Below are 18,798 nucleotides of genomic sequence, written 5' to 3'. Positions count from 1 at the left end.
GCCCCACACTTGCTTTAATGATCTGGCGTCGCCATCTTAAAGTCCTTCATCAAATCTAAACAAGGGATCTTGTGTCTGCATTTTGCCTCAGGCCCTGCAGATCGAGCAGTTGGATACCGCGGCTGCCCTGGCTTTTCCTGGAGTCTCAGGTGCTCCCTCTTGTGGCTGTTCTCAGCCTAGACAACCAGAAAGCCACAGAAAAGCACCGGCCAAGGCCGAGGCTGCGAGGGTGCTGGCAGGCCAGGCCCATCTCGGGGCTCGCTGTCCTGGCCCATGATTCCTTGTCAGCCATTTTCCGCAGGGGGAGGGGCAAACGCCAACCTGTCCTGAACTCATCTGGGACAACCCTGGCTTGGAGGAGGGTCATGTGGCTATTTGCAGACTTTACTTACTTCTCTTACTGTGAACACCCATGTGCTTTGCTGCCTAAAACAACATGTTTGACAATGTGATGCAGCCCAGACCTGCCATGGGTGCCATGTCACATACAGACTACACGTCCGACAACGGGGCCAGAATGCAGAAGGTTCTGGAACATGACTGTCCCAGAGAGCTAAGAACCTGTAGGCATGTCAGCTCATTTAGTCTGCACGACCCCCTGTGCCCACCATGAGGAAGGTCCATTCTTTCATCCTCATCTAACAGATGAAGAAACTAAGGCACAGAGAGGTTAAGGAGCTTGTTCTCGGTCACACAGCTAGGACAGAGGGTTGGATTTGAATCCAGCCAGTGTGGCTGGGGTTACCATCCCGGCCTTTTTGAACACGTCCAGGGAGGGCAGGCCCTACCCAGCCACACTCTGCCCAGTAACTCCTGCGGTGTGACCTGCCCTGCCTCGTGGGGCCTCTGTTATGTCTGGGTCACCGAGGCAGGGGTTGGAGGTCTGTGTGAGCCCAGCACTGGGGGTCTCTCTGGGTTGAACCCACCTCAGAGCTGTGCCTTGGGCAGGCCCGGCCTTCTGTGGAAGCTGAGGGTGAAGGTCTCCAGCCCTTAAAGAACTCTCCCCGACAAAAAAACAGTCTCCTTCCCAGCTTGGGGCACTATTTGCTTGGCTCTGGCAACTCTGTCTCTTCTTCCCCGCCTGTCCCCAGGTACCCGCAGGGGCACAGATCAACTCAGGCAGCTCAGGCTGCAAAGAACAAAAGTGTCCCTCCAGGAGCCGGAGCTTAAAGAACTTCGCCCAGGTGGGGAGGAAGACGTAGCAAGACCTGAACCTTCTTCCTCAGTTTTCTGTGGCAGCAAAGCTGGGTTCTGTGCTGGCCGTGGCCTCAGCAGAAACGCCCTCCATGTCACCCCACTTACATCTGCAACTCCCGGGCCCCTGTGGCCACTTTCCCACTTGCTTTGCTCCAAGGCACTTGGCACCTTCCAACAATCTAGAGCAGTGAAGGACCTGCACTGCTGGGGTCTCCCCCTCCCTCTCCGGACGCTGAGCCTGACGATGCCGGGGTCTGTGTTCCGAGCGCACACCCCGGGCAAAGTCCCATACAGGGAGAGCTCAGGCAGGGTCAGTGGAAGGACCCACACCTGAATCCCGAAGTTCCCCTCTGACTGGCACAGCCTGGGCCCCCAGTTCTGACACGCCCCCTCTGATACGGGGGCGTCTCAGCCCCATTCAGTCCTCCTGCAGCTAATGCCCCTCCCACCTTTCGGAGTGACTCCCTTCTTTCAAATTCGATGTCCCCGTCCCGCTCCTGCCGAATCTGACCCCCTCCAACGTGGTACCTAAGGGTCCAGAATCAAGGGTTGCCTTGGCTGTGCCCTCGCACCCCCTGGGGCAGGCCTGGGGCAGTGGGTCCCAAGCCTGTCAGGATTGGGCCCACACTACAGCACGATAAACGCTGGAGCCACCCAGGGCAGCAGGTGCCGTGCCCCAACCCCACGAGGCCCTTGCTTTTCTCAGCAGGAAGTGACAGAAAACATTATCTTTTTTTTTTTTTTTTTTTTTGAGATGGAGTCTGGCTCTGTCGCCCAGGCTGGAGTGCAGTGGCCGGATCTCAGCTCACTGCAAGCTCCACCTCCCAGGTTTATGCCATTCTCCTGCCTCAGCCTCCCGAGTAGCTGGGACTGCAGGCGCCCGCTACCTCGACCGGCTAATTTTCTTGTATTTTTTAGTAGAGACGGGGTTTCACCGGGTTAGCCAGGATGGTCTCGATCTCCTGAGCTCGTGATCCGCCCGTCTCGGCCTCCCAAAGTGCTGGGATTACAGGCTTGAGCCACCGCACCCGGCCTGAAAACATTATTTTTCTAGTCAACCCATTGGGAGATGGAATACAATAGACACCAACATTTGCATGAAAATGTTACGATGAAAGCACTGAGGCCTCACAGGACACCGGCACTGGGGAGGTGCTTTTGAGCACCCCGGGAGTCCCCGCCTTCTCCCTCTGCCAGAGAAACACGGGCCCAGGTGTTCTCAGCTCCTTTGTCACCTTCCTGCCATCTTAGAAAGTGACTGAGGTCTTTTGAATTCCGTGGGCCGGTCTGAACCTTCCAAGAGCACAGATTTTTACGGCTTGAAAATGACTGACCTTAAGGCTCAGTGAACCCACAGCTGACCGAGGGTTCCAGAGGGGGAGGAGGAGGGGCTGGCTTGGGGTCACACAGACAGAGGCAGGGGCTGAGCAAAGTTCCCAACAGCGACTATCTCCCAAAGGTCAGCCCCTGCCCGATTGGCCACCACAAGGCGGGGCTGAGCCAGTGGGCAGGGGTGGAGTGGGATGGAGCGGGAACTGGCGGCCTCCCGTCCTACCTGCGGTGAGCCTCCTAGGCCAGGCTGCTCGGGGCTGTCCTGCTGCTGGACCGTCAGGGGCAACGGCGCTCACGTCCCACACCGTTGCGGGTGGCCTGGCTGGCAGGGGTCCCTGTGGGGATAGCGTGGCTGCGGTTGGTGAGGGGATTGGGGCGGGAGGGGGGTGGCGGTGTTAGATTCTGCGGGCTCTGCTCTGAGCCCCCGCCCAGCCCAGAAACCCCACTAGCCTGGGGCCTGAGAACAGCCACGCCACTCCCTCCTAAGAGCCCACTGCGCCACAGCTTGGAGGAAGAGCCTGCAGGGAACTGGCTGCGGGACGCTGTCTTCTTGAGTGCAGGTTTGGCCAATGTGGGGGCCTCAGGGCTCGTGTAGGGGGTGCATGCCAAGAGCCAGGGAAAGGAAGCCTGGGTCCCAGATGGACCCCACGCCGTCCAGGCAGGCCTCCTATGGATCTGCTGGGAGCAAGGCTGGACTCTGTTTCTTAAAGGGGGGTATGGGCTCTCTGTGGGCCACGACTGGTTTCTGGATCCCCCAGGAACACTAGGAAACTCACATCCTGGTTCCTCAAGGTGCTAAGGGCCAGAGATTGCCACCCCCTGAACTATCCAGCAAGAGAGAAAGGGGACATGGGGGGCTGGTCCTTAACAGGATGCTGCTGAGGGCCAGGCAGGCGGCCGTCACCCGAGTGGGTGCAAAATGGCGCCAGGCTCCTTGGGAGGGCAGACGGCGAGGCCTGTCATCTGGGGCCAGGGGAGGCAGCGTCCGCATGTGGCCAACAGCAGTGGGGACATGGGCTGTGAGGCCAGGCTGGGGCAGGTGTGGCCTACCCCTACCCCCAGGGTGCCCTAGAGATGCCCAGCCCAAGGGCATGCCTGGGTGCAGATTCAGAGCCAAGGGCCTGGAAAGGCTCCGAGGCCCCCAGTTCACAGTGAGCTCCTCATGAGAGGCTGCTGGAAGGGGAAAGTGGGGGCATTTCAGAGTCCAGTCCTTCCCGGCTCCTGCCATTCCTGGGGTCTGGGCTTCTGCCCCAACGGGCTCCCTGGCTTCTGGCACCCCACCCTGTCCCAGCTCCTGCTTTCCTGCCTCTCTCTTCCTCATTACCCACCACCCCCAACATCTGTTCCCCCATCTGCTCTGGGGAACTCTGGATGGGTAGAGAAGGCAGAGACTCTGGTCTCTAGGCCCTGAGGCCCAGGACAGAGGGTGGGGGCTGAGGTGAGCAGAAAGTCCCAGAACTCTAACTTCCGGTCCCCACAACCCTGAGTTCTGAAGGGAACCCAGGTGTCTGCTTCCCCTGATCCCATGGGGATCCCACTGTCCCGCTCCCAAGCCCCAGAGCCACCCAGGTTCCAGCTCCCAGCATCCCTTTCCTCAGCTCAGCTCTCTGGGCTTTGCACCCGGGTGGGAAAGGGTTAAGGGTGGGGCACTGGGGGTGGGTGGGTGGCAGAGAGGCCGGGTTGTTTGGTGATAATCCCCTTCCGTGCCCAGGGTGTGGAAAACAAGGTTAGGGCCCCATGTGGGAAAGGCCATGGCTCTGATCCCCGCAAGCCTGGGCCTGGGTCTCTCACTTCTGATCCCCGCAAGCCTGGGCCTGGGTCTCTCACTTCTGATCCCCCGCCAGGCAACCCTAGCCTGTCCCCTTCCCTCCCCTCCCCAGGGCCTGCTGGGCTGGGTGTCTCTGAGACCACCTGCCTGCCTATCCCAGCCCCCAGGCTGTCCGAGCCTCAGTCTCCCGGCTCCCTGTGGCCTCTGGGTGCCTGGCCTCTGTCTCGGCCTCTCGGCCTCCTGTCTGTTCCTCTGTCTTTGCAGCAACTTCTGTGCTGAGCCCCTTCCCCGGGCTGGCTATCCTCTCTCTGCCTCTGTCCTGTCCTCTATTTCTTTGTGACTGAGTCTTCATCTATCCCTAAGCCCCCTCTCCTGCCCAGCTCTGCTTTCTCTGTGTCCCTCTCTAGGTTTCCACGTCTGCTGGCCTTGGCCAGCCCCTCTGCTCCAGCCGCTCACCGCTCCCCAGGGCCCCCTGCCCCTCGACACTGACGGATAACTCTGGGGTGTTAAGCTACGGATTAGTTCAGGCAAAATTCTCGATTTTGTCTGCGTTCTTTCCCCTTTGGGTTATGTAAACAGTAATTCTCCCCAGATGGAACTATTTTCCTCGCTTCCATGCAGCCGGGGACTGGGCCTGGATGGGTTGGGGGTGGAATGCTCTGGTTCCACAGGACGCCTCCAGGAGGGGTAGAGGCTGCGGCTGAGGTCCCCAGCCCAGCCACCTCTCTTCCCTCCAGGTGCTGGCTCTGCTGTGACCATGCCCGTGACCTTTGCCCTCCTGCTCCTCCTGAGCCAGGCCACTGCGGACCCATGCTACGATCCACAGGGCCGCCCCCAATTCTGCCTCCCACCAGTGACACAGCTGACTGCCGTGGCGGCCTCCTGCCCTCAGGCCTGTGCCCTGTCCCCAGGAAACCACCTTGGCCCCGGGGAAACCTGCAATGGCAGCCTGACCTTGGCCCTGGGTGGCTCCTTCCTCCTGACATCTGTCAGCCTGCGCTTCTGCACCCCAGGCCCCCCAGCCCTCATCCTGTCTGCTGCCTGGGCCTCAGGGGGTCCTTGGAGGCTGCTGTGGCACAGACCAGCCTGGCCTGGGGCCTTGGGGGGCCCTGAAAGGGTGACCTTCCACTCCACACCAGATCCTAAGGCCACTGTGGTGGCCAGCCACCTCCGCGTGGAGTTCGGGGGCCAGGCCGGGCTGGCGGCAGCTGGGCTGAGAGGCCGCTGCCAGTGCCATGGCCATGCTGCCCGCTGTGCTGCCCGTGCCCGGCCCCCCCGCTGCCACTGCCGCCACCATACCACTGGCCTGGGGTGCGAGAGCTGCCGGCCGTCCCATCGAGACTGGCCCTGGCGGCCTGCTACGCCCCGGCACCCCCACCCTTGCCTACGTGAGTCCTGCACCCCATACTCTCCCTGCCTTTGCCTGCCTGCCACTGGGTCCTTTGTCCCTACGGAAGCAGGATGTTCCCTTCCCTCCCTGGAACTGGGTGCTCCTTGCCTCTCACCCCACTCTCAGACTCGGTAGTCTCTGTACCTCCTCCCTGCAGCCAGTCCTGTATCTCAGCCACACATGGGCCTGTCTGCTCATGAGGGGCTCAGCCTCTTCTCAACACTCATCAGCCTGTGATAATGGTGATGATGATGATGGTGGTGATGGTGGTAATGGCGATGATGATGCTGATGACAATGGTGGTGATAATGGTGATGGTGGCGGTGATGGTGGTAGTGATGATAGTGGTGGTGGTGATGATGGTGATGGTGATGGTGATGATGATGGTGGTGGTGGTAATGGTGGTGGTGATGATGGTGGTGGTGGTGATGATGATGGTGGTGATGATGATGGTGATGGTGGTGGTGATGTGATGGTGATGATGGTGATGGTGATGGTGATGATGATGGTGATGGTGATGGTGATGTGATGGTGATGGTGATGGTGATGATGATGGTGGTGGTGGTAATGGTGGTGGTGATGGTGGTGGTGGTGGTGATGATGATGATGATGGTGGTGGTGGTGGTGATGATGATGGTGATGGTGGTGATGATGATGGTGATGGTGGTGGTGATGTGATGGTGATGATGATGATGGTGGTGATGATGGTGATGGTGATGATGGTGATGGTGATGATGGTGATGATGTGATGGTGATGATGGTGATGGTGATGATGGTGATGGTGATGGTGGTGGTGATGGTGGTAGTGATGGTGATGATGATGGTGGTGATGGTGATGATGGCGATAGTGGTGATTATGGTGGTGGTGATGATGATGATATAATAACCATTTTCGGCACCCATCCCAGGGCCTGGCTGGATGCAGGTACCTGGGTAATATTTATTGAACAGTTGTAGGGGAACAGGGCAGCTGGATGGTACCTGACTCCTCAAACCAACCACAAGGGGAAAGTATTCGGTCATTAAACACATATTTATCAATCACCTACTGTGTGCCAGGCAGGGACTGTCATCAGGCCCATTTTACAGATGAGGAGACTCAGGGCTAGAGTTCAGAAGTCCCCTGCACAAGGACACACAGTGGCTGCGTGTGGCAGGGCCAGGATCTGAGCTCAGGAAGCCAAGTTCTGGGGTCTCAGCCCATCCCTGCCAAGCTCCTGCCGGGTACTGTCACACCAGGTGCTCTAGGGTGGCAGACAGGAGGTAACAGACAGGAGCACGGCCTTGGTGGCCTGGCAGCCGACTATTTGAGCTTGAATCCCGGCTCCTCTGCTTACCCGCTGTGAGAGCTTGGGCAAGTGACCTAACCTTTCAGTGCCTCAGTTTCCTCCACCATAGAGTGGGGATAGTAACAGCACATCCTTTACAGGCTGTAGTGAAAATTAAATGCATTAATATACGTAAAGCCTTTAAATAAAGCCCAATGTGCTACCTGGCAGAAAGAAACGGCTTCCTGAGCGCCGGCCAAAGTCACCACTCCCCAGCTGAGAAGGTAAGGCTCAAAGAGAGGTCACCTGCCCTAAGTCTCATTGCCAGCAAGGGATTGAACCCAGGGAGCTCTGAGTTCCTAGATGCTGCAACAATCCACTGCTTTATCCAGCTAGACAGGTGCCCCCCAGGAATGTCCCGTGAGACGTTCTCTTTCCCGAAGGTGCTTCCAGACCGGGCCTTCCCTACCTCTCTCCAGCAGCCCCTCCTCAGAGACAGCCGGTGTCAGTTCCTTCTGGCACTGACCCCCTCCCTCCTCCAGCCTGAGACACTTGGTAGAGGGTCTGAGGTCCTGGGAGGTAACTCTACCAACAGACACAGACACACACACGTGTACAAGTGTACCCTGGCCTTCCCTCTCCATCTCCCATGCTCTTTGCTTCCCGGCCCTCTATTTCTTTGTTTTTTCTTTTGAGACGGAGTCTTGCTGTCACCCAGGCTGGAGTGCAGTGGTGCCATCTCAGCTCACTGTAACCTCCGCCTCTGGGGTTCAAGCCATTCTCCTGTCTCAGCCTCCTGAGTAGCTGGGATTACAGGTGCACACCATCACGCCTAGCTAATTTTGTATTTCTAGTAGAGATGAGGTTTCGCCATGTTGGCCAGGCTGTTCTCGAACTCCTGACCTCAGGTGATCCACCAGCCTCGGCCTCCCAAAATGCTGGGATTACAGGCGTGAGCCACTGTGCCTGGCCTCCACCCCTTTATTTCTTCATACATGAAGATCACATGGGCTAACTTACAGACCATCCCATTCTTTGGCCAAATCTTTTACCTAAACAGGTGAGTGAGGGGTGAGACTCACCTGGCCTGAGGATGAGGCGGCCTTCATCCTGGGCCTGGACAGGGCCTGGGTGCTGGGGAGGCTGTCCTCCTGAGGGTCACCACATCCTCCCAGACTGAGCAGGGCAGTGCCCTCCAAACCCGGGTAAGAGACTGACAATGCTGTGGTGGAGAAAGGTCAGGGTGGCCAGGTAAGACTAATGCCTGCGGCAGAGCTGTGGGCTTCACAGACATCCTAGTCTGCATCTCCCCTCCCTCATCTGAGTTTTCTACAGGGGAAGTGAGGTGAAGTGATTACCCTTGGGTCAGAAAGAATCCAAAGCCTGACTCAACCCACTGAGCATCTGAATACCTTTGCTACCTCGAATGCCCACAAAAACCCTGGGAGGGAGGGATCTGGATTCTCTCTAGACAGGGAGAAAAGAGAGGCTGGGAGAGGGCGAGTTGTTTTCCCAAGAACACGCAGCTGTCTGAGCTCCCTGATCATCCCGTGACTCTTCCGGGCTCCCAGGGACCTGCCAGTCCAGTGCTTTCAAACTTCTTGGAGTCAATACACCCTGTCCAAGTCTCTTCAAAGAGTGTCCATGAACCTGGGCAGCATAATGAGTCCCCGTCTTTACACACACAAAAAAAATTTTTTAAGTAGCCTGGTGTGGTGGTGCACGCCTGTGGACCCAGCTACTGAGGAGGCTGAGGTGGGAAGATCCCTTGAGCCCAGGAGTTGGAGGCTGCAGTAAGCTATGATCACGCCACTGCACTCCAGCCTTGGTGAGAGTGAGACCCTGTCTCAAAAAAAAAGTGGTCTATGAACCCCCTGCATCAGCATCTCACTCTGCAGTGCTTGCTGGAAATCAGATCCCTAGGCCCATCAGAAAGCCTAGGGATGAGTCCTGCAATCTGGCTTTTGTTGTTGTTGTTTTGGGTTTTTGCTTTTGTTGTTTGTTGTTTTGAGACCTTTTGCAACAGGTCTCACTCTGTTGCCCAGGCTGGAGGGTAGGGTGCAATCATAACTCACTGCAGCCTCCAACTCCCGGGCTCAAGTGATCCTCCCACTTCAGTCTCTAGAGTAGCTGGGACGTACTGGTATGGGCCACTATGCCCTGCTAATGTGTTTTTAATAAAAACGACAACAAAGCATTTCCCTGGTAATTCTGACGAGTAGTAAGGTTTGAGAGCCACCTTAAAAAACCTGACAAACGCTCCCAGGATAATGCATATTTATTATTATTTAGCATAATCCTCATGTGAGGATTACTGGAGTGAGCTAAGAGCTCAGACTCTCAAGCTAGAAGACCTGTGTTTAAGTCCTGCCTCCAACTACCCGCTAGCTGTACCTCTCTGTGCCTCAGCTTTCTCCCTCTGTAAAATGGGGGTGATAATAGTGCCAGCCTCACAGAGCCCTTGTGGAGATGAAATGCATCAAACACTTAGCACAGGGTGCCCTGCACATGGGAACGCTAGACAGCCAAGTAATTGCTCTCCGCCAGGCCTGGGCTAAGCACTTTCTATCCACTTCATTTCATTTAAGCCTCATGAAGTACACATTATAAATGCCATTTCACAGCCAATCGAATTACAGAAGGGAGAAATCACTTGCTCAGGGAATACAGTCAGAGAGACAGACAAAGCTAACAGGGTCTGATTCCACAGGCCATATCCCACTCTTTTTGTTTTTTGTTTCTTTGTTTTTTTGAGATGGAGTCTTGCTCTGTCGCCAGGCTGGAGGGCAGTGGCGCGATCTTGGCTCACTGCAACCTCCACCTCCCGGGTGCAGGAGATTCTCCTGCCTCAGCCTCCCGAGTAGCTGGGACTACAGACACAAGCCACCACAGCCAGCTAATTTTTATATTTTTAGTAGAGATGGGTTTCTGCCATGTTGGCCATGTGGGTCTCGAACTCCTGACCTCAGGTGATCCACCCACCTTGGCCTCCCAAAGTGCTGGGATTACAGGCTTGAGCCACTGCACCCGGCCTACCCATTTAAAAGATGAGGGGCCAGGCACAGTGGCTCATGCCTGTAATCCCAGAACTCTGGGAGGCCGAAGCAGGTGGATCATGAGGTCAGGAGATCAAGATCATCCTGGCTAACATGGTGAAACCCCGTCTCTACTAAAAACACACACACACACACACACAAAAATTAGCCAGGTGTGGTGGCATGCACCTGTAGTTCCAGCTACTTGGGAGGCTGAGGCAGGAGAATCACTTGAACCTGGGAGGTGGACGTTGCAGTGAGCTGAGGTCGCGCCACTGCACTCCAGCCTGGGTGACAGAGCGAGACTCCATCTCAAAAAAATAAACAAAATAAATAAATAAATAAAAACATGAGAATGGAGATGTCCTGGGAACCAGGCTTAGCTAGAGAGACCCAGGCATTCTCTTCTACCTTGGACACTCACTGCTTCCTTTCATGAGGGCAGGGCCATGGGAAGAAAGGTGGGGACTGGGGAGCAGCATACCTGGCCCTGACGCGCCGCCACCCCATCTTGCTCCTAGCCTGCTCCTGTAACCAGCACGCCCGACGCTGCCGGTTCAACTCTGAGCTGTTCAGGCTGTCGGGCGGCCGGAGTGGGGGTGTTTGTGAGCGGTGCCGCCACCACACAGCCGGGCGGCACTGCCACTACTGCCAACCAGGGTTCTGGAGGGACCCTAGCCAGCCTATGTCCAGCCGCAGGGCCTGCAGGGGTGAGTGTGGCCTGTAGACAGACGTGGGGGGAACAGAGGCAGGGCTAGACTCCTGGGGCTGAGGGAGGAGGGGCTAGGGGCTGAGACTGAGGGAGGTGGGGCTGGGCCTGGACTCCTGGGTCTCAGGAAGGAGGGACTGGGGGCCTGGACTCTAGGCCTAAGGGAGGAGGGGCTGGGGACCTGGACTCCTGAGTCCGAGGGAGGAGGGGCTGGGGACCTGGACTCCTGGGGTTGAGGAAAGAGGGATTGGGCCTGGACTCCCCAGGCTGAGGGAGGAGACACTGTGGAATTAGGAGGGGCATCTGGGGCCCCGATACCCCATGCCCCCAGCTCCTCTGCTCATATAGCCTGCCAGTGCCACCCTATCGGGGCAACAGGAGGAACCTGCAACCAGACCAGTGGGCAGTGCACCTGCAAGTTAGGGGTCACAGGCCTGACCTGCAACCGTTGTGGCCCTGGCTACCAGCAGAGCCGCTCCCCCAGGATGCCCTGCCAGCGTGAGTCTTGAGGGCCAGGCCACAAGCCTGAGTAGAGCGGGAAGGAGACATCCCAGGTCTCCAGTGAGCAGGTGCAGTGAGGGCTGGGGCCTTGGGAATTGAGAGCCCAAGGCTGGAGGCTGGACTCCGGGCCCTCGGATAAGCAGGGACTGAAATTTTGGACTCTAGAGGAAAAGGAGGCTTGGGGCCTGGACGCCTGCGTCCCAGGAGAGGAAGGCAAGGGATGCTTACACTCTTGAGTCCTAAAGGAATAAACACTTTAGAGAGTTTCAGTGCCTGGATTCCAGGGGCAGGGGCGGGGGGATCCTGGGGGAAATGACTAAGAGGTTAATTTCTCCTTTGGTCTCACAGGAATTCCAGAAGCAACAACCACCCTTGCCACTACTCCTGGTGCTTACAGCTCTGGTATGGAGGTCCCTGAGTGGCAAGTGGGACTGGGGATGGGCTGACTGGGTCCCCAGATGGGGATACATGGGTCCCCCATTGAGCCCAGTCCCAAAGGTCTGGGTGCCCCAGCTGGCCATCAAGATGGAATGGAGGGATGGGCAGGGCAGACGGCTGTGATCTAGGCCCCAGGAGCCCACTGCAAACAGCCTGACCCTCCCCAGATCCTCAGTGTCAAAACTACTGCAATATGTCGGACACCAGGGTATATATGAGCCTTCGGAGGTACTGCCAGCAGGACTATGGTGAGTACTGGGGAAGCAAGACAGCTGAAGGCTACACAGCTGGTTCTGATGACTGCTTCTAAGCCACCCCCTTTCTGGCCTTCCACTTTCTCATCTTAAATGGCAAGGAGCGTTGGATTCCAAAGGGCCCCTTCCTGATCTAGAAATTGATGGGGCAGAAGACAAATGGGGAGAGGGAGTGAGCATTCACTACCTTCCTGTGTCTCCTCTTTCTTTTCTTTTTTTTTTTTTTTGAGACAGAGTCGCGCTCTGTCGCCCAGACTCCAGTGCAGTGGCCGGATCTCAGCTCACTGCAAGCTCCGCCTCCCGGGTTTACGCCATTCTCCTGCCTCAGCCTCCCAAGTAGCTGGGACTACAGGCGCCCGCCACGTTGCCCGGCTAGTTTTTTGTTTTTTTTAGTAGAGACAGGGTTTCACCGTGTTAGCCAGGATGGTCTCAATCTCCTGACCTCGTGATGCGCCCGTCTCGGCCTCCCAAAGTGCTGGGATTACAGGCTTGAGCCACTGCGCCCGGCCCTGTGTCTCCTCTTTCACCATGTTCTTGGGCTTGCAGAGTTTCATCATCCCCTTCAGCCTGACATCTCTGAGGGATGGAAGAGATAGGGGAACCAGTTGAGTAGAATGAGCTCTTGCCCTGTCTACCCTATCTCAGAGACCCTTTCTGCTTCCCTTCATGGTCCCAGATATTTGAGCCTTAGTCCCAATCCCCATAAAGACTTATCCCACAGTTCCCTAATCCCCAGTCCGCACCTGCTCCATGACCCTGGGGTCTATGACCTCAGGCTATTCAGCTCTCTTAAGACACTCGGGAGTTCGGCCCAGCCAACAAATCTAGACCAACGCCAGCTATTTATCTCAATGTATAGGACCGCAGACTTCTTCTCCCTCAGGATCCTCATCTGGTCACTAGTGTTCTAGGCCTTCAAAGGTGGAAAGCTTTTCCCCACCTTCCACAGGGATCTCCTGCCTTGCAGACCCAGCTGGCTAGTCAAGAGTCCCACCCAGCCTCTCAGAAAGCACATTTCTCTGGCCGGGCACGGTGGCTCACGCCAATAATCCCAGCACTTTATGGGGGCCGAGGTGGCTGGATCACTTGAGGTCAGAAGTTCGAGACCAGCCTGGCCAACATGGTGAAACTCTGTCTCCACTAAAAATACAAAAATTAGCTGGGGGCGGTGCCAGGATCCTGTAAACCCAGCTACTCAGGAAGCTGAGGCACAAGAATCACTTCAACTCAGGAGGTGGAAGCTGCAGTTAGTTGAGATCACACAACTGCACTCCAGACTGGGCGATATAGTAAGATTCCGTCTCAAAAAAAAAAAAAATTATGTTTTTCTGAATCACTATCAGTATGACCTCAGCCCTCACATTCCAAGGACCAATCTCTTCCTTCTGGTCCTCCAAATTTATCCCAGAGTCCCTCTCCCGGCAATGTGAACCCTCCTTCCCAAGAATTCCACCATTGATACCTTCTGACCCCACTGTATTAGACACCCTGGACCTGCGTCTTCTGCCCTGTCCTCAGCACCACCTACTGTAGTTTAACTCCTTGTCTCAAAGGTGTTTCCTCCAGCGGGCCCCACCCCTCACGATTTAGGGTCAAACTCTCAAAAGTTCAAGGTTTCTCTCCCCAACACCAGAAGCTCACCCACCGATCTCGGGCTCCTGCCCACTGTGACTGACCCCACGGGACCCAGAGGTACCCTGGAAGCTCCCCATGACCCGGGCTGACATCTCCCCTCCCCACAGTTCTTCGGGCGCAGGTGCTAGCGTCTGAGGCGGCGGGCCCGGCATGGCGGCGGCTGGCCGTGCGCGTGCAGGCCGTCTACAAGCAGCGGGCGCAGCTCGTGCGACGCGGCGACCAGGACGCCTGGGTGCCCCGCGCCGACCTGGCCTGCGGCTGCCTGCGCCTACAGCCAGGCACCGACTACTTGCTGCTGGGCAGTGTGGTCGGCGGCCCCGACCCCACGCCCCTCATCCTAGACCGCCACGGCCTCGCGCTGCCATGGAGGCCGCGCTGGGCCCGGCCCCTGAGGCGGCTGCAGCAGGAGGAGCGCACCGGGGGCTGCCGCGGCGTTCGGGCACCCACGTCCAGCCCCAGGCCGGAGCATTAGATGTGGGCTGAGGCTGCCTCGAACGCCAACAAAGAAATTTTGGAGCGACCGGGAGCTGAGCCTTATACCTTGACGGTGCGCCGTAGAGAGCCAATGAGACGTCGCCGAGCCCCGACGTCACTATGCATGCGCCCACGCCACGCAGGCGTGCGGCACTTTTAGCAAAAGGCGGCAAAGAGGACTACTGGTTCCAACTGTTCCTCCTTTGGCTTGTGGCTTATTCCCCGCCAGTGATCTATTTCCCCCAATAAAGTCTCAAATCTTGGGGAATTTTTGTCTACAGACCCCTGATCGATGCTGGCACCGTCTCTGGAGGGAAGCGAACAAGGCCTTGACTCAGTACGCGGAGCTGAAGGTAGGACCACAGCACCACAGCACCCTGACAAAGTGGCCAATCCAATGAGAGCGCTCTTATGACGTCATTGGGTGCTAGTCAGATTGGTGTTGACTGATGATAGGCCAAAGCCCAATGGGCGGGGCTTGGTTGGAAAAGGTGGGAAATCTCACAAAGGGAAGGACAGCAGTTGCAGATTTCTAGAAAATTCCAGATGTAGAAACTTTTGGTTTCTGATTGGCCTCAGGATACGCTCAGAGAAAGGAATTAAGAGACTTTGAGTGACTCATTTTTGAGAGAATAGCCAATCGGAAGCCACAGAGTGGTATGACATAACTTGGTGCTAAGGGGAATTGTATTCCCACCCAACAATTGGCTACCTGCAGGCCAGAGGGGAGTGGCTCAAAAGGCAGGAAGCGGTAAGTACCATGGAATGGAAGGTTACCACGGCCTGGGACCTTCCTTGCCACCCTGACCTCTGCCCCTGCACCCACAGCAAACAACATAATCTCAAATTTGGGTGATCTTTTCAGGAGCGTCACTGAGGGGGTACTCAGAGAGTCTTAGAGGAAGAGATGTGATTTAAGGTCCATTTGTTTGTTTCTTTCTCTTTTTAAAAAAATGTATTTTATTTATAGTTATATTTACTTATTTATTTTTTTGAGATGGAGTTTTGCCCTTGTTACCCAGGCTGGAGTGCAATGGCATGATCTCAGCTCACTGCAACCTCCACCTCCCTAGTTCAAGCAATTCTCCTGCCTCAGCCTCCCAAATAGCTGGGACTACAGGTGCACACCACCACACCTGGCTAATTTTGTATTTTTAGTAGAGATGGGGTTTCACTACATTGCCCAGGCTGGTCTTGAACTCCTGACCTCAGGTGATCTGCCCACCTAGGCCTCCCAAAGTGCTGGGATTACAGGCATAAGCCACCGTGCTCAGTCAAAAATTTTTATTTTATTTTATTTTAATTATTTAGTTTTTTGAGACTGGGTCTCACTCTGTTGCCCAGGCTGGAGTGCAGTGGCTCTATGGTAGTTCACTGCAGCCTTGACCTACTAGGCTCAAGCAATCCTCCCACTTCAGCCTCCCAAGTAGCCAGGACCACAGGCACAGGCCACCATGCCTGGCTAATTTTGTTGTTGTTGGTAGAGACGAGGTCTTGCTATGTTGCCCAGGCTGGTTTCGAACTCCTGGGCTCGAGTGATCCTTCCACACTGGCCTGCCAAAGTACTGGGTTTATAGGCGTGAGTCACCGTGCTGGCCTAAGGTCCATTTGGACCTGGAACAAAGTGGCCAATACAAAAAGCACACTCCTATGATGTAACTGGGTGCTAGTCAGATTTGTGTTGCCTGATAATTTCCTTCCCTGAGAGAAAGGTGGGGCTCTCAGCCAATGGGGAGTCAGGATATGCCATGATGTCACAGGATACTAGGCAGGAAGAAAGGTACCTTCCAGCAAACGTTCTGAATTTGCTCTTGGTTAGATGGAAAAAGGCAAGAAATTGCCTCCAGGAGACTATTTGACACCCATGCCACCAATAAAACGTTACATAATCTGGGGGAACCTCCCCTTAGCCTCCAGATGAACTCAGGGTGGGGGCATCTCTGAAGCAGGAGTCTTTTAAGAGATTTTCTTTTCTTTTTTTTGTAGACATGGGGTCTCGCTATGATACCCAGGCTAGTCTCAACCCCCGAGCTCAAGCAATCCTCCTGCCTCAGCCTCCCAAAGTGTTGGGATTACAGGCGTGAGCAACCGCGACCAGTCTTAAGGGATTTTTTCTTTCTTTTCCTTTCCTTTCCTTTCTTTTCTTTTTTTTTTTTTTTTCTGAGATGGAGTCTCACTGTGTCACCTAGGCTGGAGTACAGTGGAGTGATCTTGGCTCACTGCAACCTTTGCCTCCTGGGTTCAAGCGATTCTCCTGACTCACAGTCTCCTGAGTAGCTGGGATCACAGCACACGCACCACCATATTCGGTTAATTTTTGTATTTTTAGTAGAGATGGGGTTTCCGCATGTTGGCCAGGCTGGTCTCGAACTCCTGACCTCAGGTGATCCACCCACCTCAGCCTCCCAAATTGCTGGGATTATAGGCGTGAGCCACCGTGCCTGGCCAAGGGATTTTCTAAGAAGGGTCCTCTGTTCCAGAAAAACTAAATTCCTTCTCTTTGTTATTTTCATCCTCTTTTGAAGCCAATTCAGTTAGGCATTCACTGCCCCCACACTCCACCTTCATATCCAATCCATGAGCAAATCCTGGCCGCATCTACAAAATATCTCCCACAATTCAACTGTTTTCACCATCTCTATTGCTACCACCTTTGTCCAAGCCACCATCACTGCTCGTCCGGATTACTACAATAGTGCCCACACTGATCTCACCACTACCCCCTAAAAGTCTTCTTCACATAGAAGCCAGGATGGTCACTTTAAAACATGTCAGGACAGACATGGTGGTTCATGCCTGTAACCCCAGCACTTTGGGAGGCTGAGATGGGAATCACTTGAAACCAGGAGTTCAAGACCAGGAAACTTGGCAACATAGCAAAACCCCATCCCTACAAAAAAAAAAAAAAAAAGATAGCTGGGCATGGTGGTGCACACCTGTAGTTCCAGCTACTTGGGAGGCTGAGGCAGAGGATTGCTTGAGTCCAGGAGTTGGAGGCTGCAGTGAGCTATGATCATGGTACTGCACTCCAGCCAGGGCAACAGAGTGAGACCCCATTGCTAAAAATAAACTTTTTTTTTTCTTCTGCATTTTTTAATGCAGAAAAACAAAAAACAAAAAATAAACTCTTGAATGGTTTCCCATCACTCTCAAAATAAAACACAAAGTCCCTGCCCTTCTCTACAAAGCCCTGCATGATCTACCTCCACCACATGACCGATCTCACCTCTTATAAGTCTTCCTCATTCACACTACTGCAGCCACACTGGTCTTCTTCCTGTTCCTTTAAAAACCAAGCACACTTGCCAGGCGCGGTGGCTCATGCCTGTAATCCCAGCACTTGGGAGGCCAAGGCGGGCGGATCATGAGGTCAGGAGATTGAGACCATCCTGGCTAACACGGTGAAACCCCGTCTCTACTAAAAATACAAAAAATTAGCCAGGTGTGGTGGTGGATGCCTGTAGTCCCAGCTACTCCAGAGGCTGAGGCAGGAGAATGGTGTGAACCCGGGAGGTGGGGCTTGCAGTGAGCCAAGATTGTGCCACTGCACTCCAGTCTGGGTGACAGAGCAAGACTCAGTCTTAAAAAAAAAAAAAAAAGCACACTCTGCCCCAGGGCCTTTGCACTTGCTGTTCTCTCATCCTGGAACACACCTTTTCATGTAATGGCAAGCCAGTTTCCCTACTTCATTGAGACCTTCCATTAGGCAGGTTAGGCTAGCTCTGTTGGCTCTACAGAGTTTATTTAGTTCTGGCTGGGTGTGGTGGCTCATGCCTATAATCTCAGCACTTTAGGAGGCCGAGGCTGGCGATCACTTGAGCCCAGGTCTAGACCAGCGTGGGCAACGTGGTGATACTCCATCTCTACAAAAAATACAAAAATTAGCCAGGCATCGTGGTGTGTGCCTGCCTGTAGTCCTCATACTTGGGAGGCTGAGGCAGGAGGATTGTTTGAGTCCAGGAGGTCCAGCCTACAGTGAACTGTGATTGGGCCACGATACTCCAGCCTGGAGCAAGACCTTGTCTCAAAAAAAAAAAAAAAAAAAGAAAAAGAAAACACAAAGTTTCTTTCTTGCTTATATACATGTTCCATGCAAGTTGGCAAAGGCTGGTTTTTCACACAGTCAAGGACCCAGGCTGAGAGATGTTCACCATCTTGTAGCACCAGCCATAACCCAGGGCATCCTTGATCACTGAGGCAAGGCAAGAGGAAAAGCATTGAATGGTCTCATGCAAGCAAAACAGCTTTGGCCCAGCCCTTCCAATCACATTGGGATTACTCATGTGGTCCCACTCAATTGTATGAAGGTGGGGACGTAGAATTCCCTCCCCGTGCCCAGTAACAGAGAAGAACTGTCAAATTCCTTTCCTGTGACTGCCATAACAAATTAACCATAAACTCAGCAGCTGAAACAACACAAATTTATCATCTTACAGCTCTATAGATCAAAAGCCCCACATGGGTTTCACTGGGCTAAAATCAAGGTGCTAACGACGCTGCATTCCATCTGGAGCCTCTAAGAGAGAATCTGTTTCCTTTCTATTCCCAGTTGCTAGAGGCCACCCACGTTCCGATTCATGACCCCTTTTTCCATCTTCACAGCCAACCACGACAAGTTGAGTCCCTTTCACACTTCAAATTTTTCCTGCCTCTTCTATCCTCACATCTCTTTCTGACCATGGCTGGGAAAAGTATTCTGCTTTTAGGGACTCCTATAATTAGACGAAGGGCACCCAGTCTACCACCATACCACCCTAAATGCACCCGATCTTGTCTGATCTCAGAAGCTAAGCAGAG

General features: G+C 54.7%; 1 protein-coding gene across 1 annotated transcript in view; it reads left to right on the top strand.

Annotated features, from left to right (window-relative positions):
* The window catches only part of NTN5 (netrin 5), a 36,209-nt gene extending 22,210 nt beyond the window's left edge, over positions 1-13,999 (top strand). The window contains exons 2-7 of the mRNA XM_030913500.1: positions 5,035-5,685; positions 10,512-10,700; positions 11,048-11,197; positions 11,549-11,602; positions 11,806-11,886; positions 13,635-13,999. Of these exons, the coding sequence (XP_030769360.1) occupies positions 5,055-5,685; positions 10,512-10,700; positions 11,048-11,197; positions 11,549-11,602; positions 11,806-11,886; positions 13,635-13,999 (1,470 nt within the window). The 5' untranslated portion in view covers positions 5,035-5,054. The remainder of the gene's footprint in view (positions 1-5,034; positions 5,686-10,511; positions 10,701-11,047; positions 11,198-11,548; positions 11,603-11,805; positions 11,887-13,634) is intronic.
* Positions 14,000-18,798: the final 4,799 nt, after the last annotated feature.

Source organism: Rhinopithecus roxellana, chromosome 12 (genome assembly GCF_007565055.1).
Source record: "Rhinopithecus roxellana isolate Shanxi Qingling chromosome 12, ASM756505v1, whole genome shotgun sequence".
NCBI lineage: Eukaryota > Metazoa > Chordata > Mammalia > Primates > Cercopithecidae > Rhinopithecus > Rhinopithecus roxellana.
Note: the sequence above shows the minus strand (reverse complement) of the source record. Positions and strands in the feature narration are given on the sequence as shown.